We start from the raw sequence: 6,502 nt of genomic DNA, 5'->3' as shown, positions 1-6,502 counted from the left end.
GCAAGGGCGATCCCAGCCGGAGCGGAGCCCGGGAGCCAACCCCGGCTTCCTGCAGCGGGATCGGCCGCCCCAAGTCCGTACGTGCAACGTTAAAAATTAAAAATGTTTCAAGGACCCTCAATGGCGGCCTGCATCAAAAAGGTACCTGTGGTCATGAAACCTGGCACCCTCCCAAATTAAACGGGAACCTATTCTGGGCAGAAATGGAGTGGTTTTCTGTAGATGTGGCTAGACATCACTCTCGGGGCATGGTACATCATGTAGTATCCATGGGGCAGGGTATAAAGCAATGGCATGGATTGCCCAGGATCACTATCCAAATAACTCCTTATGTTTAAAGGGGCCAGGGATTTAGAAAGCTGGTGCATCGCAGCTCACAACAGGGTGTTGCTGTTGTTGACCCCTGGGATCAGAAATCGCAGCACAGAGTATTGCATAGGGCCAGATGTCAGAGGCAGAGATTTCTGCAGAACTAACTGTTCAGCAGCAAGTTCCAAGCAAAGGGATCAATGCCATTGAGCAAACCTAGAATTTTTTCTGAGTTGAAGGATTCACTGAGCTGGCCATGGGGTGTTTAAAAGGAACAAACCAAAAGATAAACTGCAAACACCAGAGGAGATGCAAAATATATATGGAACAAGTCTCCTGAAACAAGTCTAAATAGTAACCCATTTTCAAACACAAACTTACCCCTTACACAGAGGGTAAAGAGAAGTGTTGTGAACTCTGTGAAGCGGGATCCCCTCTCTAGAGCAGCAAGTGCTTCAGAGTAACTTTTCCCCTCCTGCCTGTCACAGAGAGACACAGAAGCCAAACTCACTCCTCCATGAGAAAGTCCACTGGAGTGAGCCTGCTCTCCCTCAAGGGACACACTGCAGATGGAATGAGAAGTTTAATTCCTGAGTCTTAGCATGCTTCCCCGAACTGAGATATCAGATGTAGAGCAACACAGAAAAAAAACCTCAGAAGGATGTGATACTGACTTGCTGGAAAGATTTGGAGGCACTGCTGTTGCTTAGACTTGTACATAGCCAGAAGGAAAGAATTTTCACCCTCTGCACTGAATGGGGCAACAGGAAGAACGGCTGTTGCAAAAACCTTTTACAGCAGAACAGTTTACTGGAGTCAAACCCAAACAGTCTAGCTACTTGCTTCTTCCTTACCCGGAGGTTCAGGACTTTATAACTTCAGACTGCATTCATTCAGCTAATTCTAGATTCCTAACTACACAAAGCTCCCACCCCAGTCTTTGTCTGCTAGGAACCCACGCCCCCCCCCCCCAAGATGCAAATTTCCCAGATTAGGTCAATAGCAACATCCATTTTAAAAAACAATCACAAAAAAACCCAATTGATCTCTACAACACATGCTCTCCACAACTCGGATAGGTGTGAGATCCCCCACAGATAAAACATGATCCAATCAGGTCTTTGGCTCCAGTTCCTGACACAGTTCCCCATACACTTTGCAGGTGAATTTTTTCCTGATCCTTGCTCTTCTTCTCTCCAGGAGGCAATGAGCACCAAAGGTTATCCCCCCAGGCACAGAAATGGCAGTGCAGGAGCTACCTACACACCAGTCTCATTTCTTTCACCACTTTTGACATTAGGATCCTCTTGCACCTTTCTCATCTCCAGTCCTTTCACCCATGTGTAGGCAAAGGAGCCCCCCAAAACCATCAAGTTACTTGTCCACCACAGGAAGCTCTTTGTTTCCTCAAAGTAGATAACAGCCAGCACTGTTTGGGCACAGGCCTTGGCTGTCCCAGACACATTGTGGGTGAGTGGGCTAGTGAACTTAATCTGAAGTCCAGTCACATACCCAATGGCAAAGCCAAACACTCCCCCCAGGGTCATCACACCCCAAAAACTGGGGCTCCCCAGTTTGTCAAAGTGGTAGAGCGTGCGGAACTCGCCCAGCAGCATCATGAGGGGGAAGAACAGTACACAAGCATTGACATTGTTGTAGAAGGTCAGGCGCCAGATGCTACCATCCACCACAGGCAGCACCTTCTTGGTGTAGATGGCATTGAGAGAGACACACAGGCTTGCTAGGATCCCAAAGAATATACCCGTCCATGATAGCGTGCCCTCTGCTCCTTCTTGGTCAACACCCAGCCAGAAGCCACCTGCAACCAAACAAATCAGACATCACCTGAAAAACCTGCTGAAAGGCTCAAAACATAGTTAGAAATTAATCATCTACTTTTTACTGAACACCCACAACTACAAACAGACAGGCTTAAGGGTTTTTCCCCTTTCTATTAAGTGAACCCAAAAATGTCATGACTAGTGTCCTGGGAAGATTTATTTTGGGAGCGTGGGTAATTTACTGTGCGGGTAACTCAATCTCAGAGGACTAATTCCCACACTGAGCAGGCAGCACTAGTTCAGAAACTATTATTCCAGCTAGTCTTTGCACATAGGTAATTTTCAGGAGACTGTATGATTATTTTTTAATTGAAAAGACAGCAAACACACATGGGTAGAAAAATATTCTTCAAGGTTTTGGGGGAAAAAAAGCCTCACAGGCTTTGCTGTTAACAGGAAGGAAAAGGTCAGAAAAGAGGGAAAGAAAGTAATATTAAGAACCATGGTTGAGAAAAGATCACAAGGCAGAAACTGCATGCAGTATCTTCAACACATTAAACTTTGATGGGTAATGAACTCTTCAACCACCTCCAAAACAGGAGCTACAGGCTCTGTGTCTCCTTATCCAGCTCATAAGCAAAACATAAAAGGGAGATGAGCTACTGAAGGAGAACTGCACCTCGTTTTCATAAGTTGCTTCATGTTGGAGTTTGTCTGGCAAGTTACCTGCAAAGCAGCCAACATGCTTTAATCTAAGCCCAAATACAAAAGGGTTCAACGCACTGACAGGAAGGGCTTTGTGTCAGGTCACGGAGGATGCTCAGCTGTGCTGCTTCAGGCATACTGTCAATGCTCTCACAGCAAAAGGAGACAGAGCCAGGGGGACAGAGCCTTAGAAAAACCCTGTAAGGCTGGCAGACACCACACTCCTGGTGCAGTACCTGAACAAAAGATTAGCTAAAGCAATTTTGGGTGGAAAAAAAAGAGTAGCTCTGTTCCTGTTCAGCTATTCTATGGAGATGAGATTTCTCTCATTTTAACCTGAATCCATCTACTCGTCTAAGCACCAAAGTGAACACAGGCTCACCTGGAACCAGACTGAAATAAACATTCCACCATTCTTGGCATCTAAATGACCCTCCAGTGGAAGGCAGCTTTTGGCATTCCCAGTGCCTTTGGAATTAAAGACTTGTAAGCATCCCTGTTAAGCCAGTCAATGCCTGGCCCTACATCCTAACCACACAACCAGATCTTCTGGTGGTGTTTTACATTTGGCGTGATCGGCTAACCCTTCATCACATGCATTCAGCCTGTCTGAACCGGCTGCCTCCATTGCACGGGCCCTGTGGTGCTGACATAAATGTTATTGTTACCAAAGTTAATAATGAACGAGCACTTGGGAACGGGGAGAAAGCCACCTGCTGTTTTATGGCCTATATGGGGGGGAAAAGAAAAAAGATAGGGCAAGTAAAGCATCATTAGAGGCAGATAGGTTTTACTGCTCAAAGGAAAAAGGAAGCCATGGTCAAGTAAGGGTAATTTCCTCTCTTAATGAGTTATCTACATCCTCCAGACATATAAAACGAGTTGCCAGAGGCAGAGCAATGCAAAAGCCCTGAGCTACCCCACCTCACCAGGGAGCTGCCATGCAGGTGGGGATGACTTCCCAAGGGAAAGACACTCCACTTCTGTCTCTCTGGGGCTGCTGGCTGCGGGATGGGTGCAGCCACTCCTGTTCTCCCTCACCTATGATGACTCCGCAGGCCAGGAGGGCGTAGAGGGAGGTGGTCTGCTTGAGGAGCAGGTAAGAGAGCAGCACGTTGAAGACGGTGGTGAGGGAGCGCCCCACGTTGTAGAAGGCCACGCCGACGTGCTTGAGGCAGAGGTTGTTGGAGGTGACCATGCCGATGAAGACGGCGGAGAGGGGCAGGACGCTGCGGGACACCTTGGGGTCGAGGCGGAGGGTGGGCAGGCCGGAGCAGGGGGGCCCGCAGGCCGCCCCCAAGCTGAGGCCGAAACAGAGGGCGGCCGTCAGGGCGCACTGGAAGAAGGTGACGAAGAGGGGGGCGTCGAGGCGTAGTGAGGGGCTGTCCAGCAGGTACTTGTTGAGGAAGACCATGGCGATGGAGGTGAACCAGTAAAGACAGACCACCACGGCGATGCGCAGCGCCCGCAGCAGGAAGGGCGCCCGCCGGCCCCCGCCGCCCTCCGCCGGCAGCAGCGGGTCGGCGGCGCCGCCGCCCAGCGCCATCCGCAGGATCCCCGTCCGCGTCAGCTGCGCCTTGCTCATGGCGGGCCGAGCCGCCCGGCCGCGGCCCGGCCTCCCCCCGCTACCAGCCCCGCTCACCCGGCTCCGCAGCCGGCCCCGAGCCTCCCAGAGCGCCACCGCCCGGCCCGCCGCCCTTTATTCACGCCCCGCGGGCGCCGCTCGGCGCCTCCCCGGCCGCGGCGCCATTTCGAGGGAGGGCCCGGCCCGGCCCCCGCCGCCCCGCTCCGCCCCGGGCATGTCGTGGGGATGTCGTGAAACGTGGCATGTGTAGAAATGTTCTTCAGAAAGGATGCTCTTTCATCTTTGGTGTTTGTATACTTCCAAGCCTAATCGACAAGAAAGGAGATTTAATCCGTGAAACAGATAGCAGCGAACAAGTAAATTCTAATTGATGTTCAGGTATTAGAAAGACAAATTGCTTGTCGGTAGAATTGCCTTGTTAAGGCTTAGGGCTCGACGTATTTCCGTGATAGCAGACCTAGGGGCAGGTTAACAAAGCTTGGGAAGAAGGACGTACCACACAAATAATGAAGAATTTACGGGCCACAATGACATTTGTCAGAACCCCCAAGATAAGGAAGAAATGAACAAAGCCCAGAAACTGCTGAATCAGCTCCGACGGGGTAAAAGGTAATTCCGGCAGGGGGAGACCGCGACCACCGACTCACGGACCACCGGCTCGAGAAACTCACCGACCCCAATGAAGAGAAAGACTGAGCATGCAGACTAATTAGCATTAACCAACAGAGGATAGAACGCTAATTAATAAAAAACTAGGTAACCCTTGTAGCCAAGGAACCACTTTTGTTCAATAGCAAACAATGCCTTTGTTTGCTAAAATGTATAAATAGTGTAAAGTTTTCGTAGAGATAGTGCTGGCTTTGTGGATTTGCCACCTAAGCACCCCTTCTTGCGCAGGACTGGAAATCAATCAGATACCTCGACTCCGTGTGTGGATTGGCCTCTTGCATACTGGGTGAAAGAATCTACTTTGGGACAACAGGGCAGGCAGCAAACTAGGGCAGTTTAGCGAGGAGCAGTCCCCTGAGTGCAGTCCCCAGTCACACCGCTCAGCCAGGAGCGAGAGGCTCCCTGCGGAGCCACTGGGAAAGGGCTGGTGCCCTCATGGTCCTTAATGGTGACCAGCACTGTGTCCAAGCTAGGCAGTGGGCAGCAGGAGGGGACTGGTAGTGATCCCATTGTTGAGAACAACACTGCTCTGCTGGTTTGTGTCAGTGTCCTTTGTATGCTGGTTGGAGCAAGTGGGATCTGGATGTTGGACACGCACTGATTTGCTAACACAGGTTTTGTCCACAGCCCACACAAAGCACAAGTCTGTGCTCTGCTGCTTAAGCCTTCTGTAAAGAAATAAGGTTTGCATTTTTAAGGTAAATAAAACCTTCCCCATACGATCTAAATGAAGTAGGCATGATAACATTGTGCAAACAGCTCATGAGGTCAGCACAGGGAAGTGCTGGCTGCCTAGTTCCCCTTCCTGTAGTGACAACTTTTACAAATCTAACCAGGAGAACGTCTCTGCCAATGCCACTGACCTCTCTGGTGCGTCCAGTGCTGAACTCTGCACTACCCAGCTACATTGTAAGCAATACAGGGGCTAACTACTTTCCAGGTATCCTGAGTATTGGGGTGAGCTGCACACATTCTCAAGCTAAAGCAGCTACCCCATAGTCCCACATCATCATTCCAGATATAAAAGGCTCATCTGCCCATACTCACATGTCAAAATGTCCCACCTTCTCTTAATGGTGCTTTATAATAAAGGAGCCTTTTCAGTACCAAACTCTAGAATTCAAACTGCTGGACAGGATGAAATAAATTAAAAGTAATGCCAGGTTCCATGTGGTGGGGGAGGCAGCAGTGAGCTCTGTGTTGAACATTGGTCAGTATGATCCCCCACTCCTTATTTCAGCTGAGACTGCTGCAAAGTGTCTGATCTGCAATGTCCTGGGGCCCAGCAATTTGCAGGGGACACAATTAAGAGGATTTTGGAGGCAAGGCCAGCAGCTTTAATTGCCCCTGTAGCAGCCTGTGCTCTTACATTTGTGAAGGACAGAAAAATGTGGGGAGAAAAATGATGTATTTAATTAGACCAATTGATGTGGCTGGAAAATGTTTCAGGCAT

The 6,502-nt window shown here is 49.7% G+C and overlaps 1 protein-coding gene and 1 long non-coding RNA gene across 2 annotated transcripts in view; both read right to left on the bottom strand.

The window, feature by feature from the left end:
- Window positions 1–820: 820 nt before the first annotated feature.
- On the bottom strand, window positions 821–4,436 carry SLC35C1 (solute carrier family 35 member C1). The gene is made up of 2 exons (XM_050336594.1): window positions 3,837–4,436; window positions 821–2,128 (listed from the first exon to the last, which is right to left on the bottom strand). Exons 1-2 carry the CDS (start codon window positions 4,378–4,380, stop codon window positions 1,569–1,571), a joined length of 1,104 nt encoding a protein of 367 aa, XP_050192551.1. The 5' UTR covers window positions 4,381–4,436; the 3' UTR covers window positions 821–1,568.
- A 193-nt stretch (window positions 4,437–4,629) lies between these two features.
- Window positions 4,630–6,502, bottom strand: part of LOC126651076 (uncharacterized) — a 56,118-nt gene continuing 54,245 nt past the window's right edge. Inside the window, exon 3 of the long non-coding RNA XR_007631553.1 lies at window positions 4,630–4,685. This is a non-coding gene — a long non-coding RNA (uncharacterized LOC126651076). The remainder of the gene's footprint in view (window positions 4,686–6,502) is intronic.

Source organism: Myiozetetes cayanensis, unplaced genomic scaffold (assembly GCF_022539395.1).
Source record: "Myiozetetes cayanensis isolate MyiCay16 unplaced genomic scaffold, myiCay2020 scf6-25, whole genome shotgun sequence".
Taxonomy (NCBI): domain Eukaryota; kingdom Metazoa; phylum Chordata; class Aves; order Passeriformes; family Tyrannidae; genus Myiozetetes; species Myiozetetes cayanensis.
The sequence above is the reverse complement of the archived record's forward strand: the minus strand, read 5'-3'. Positions and strand labels throughout refer to the sequence as shown.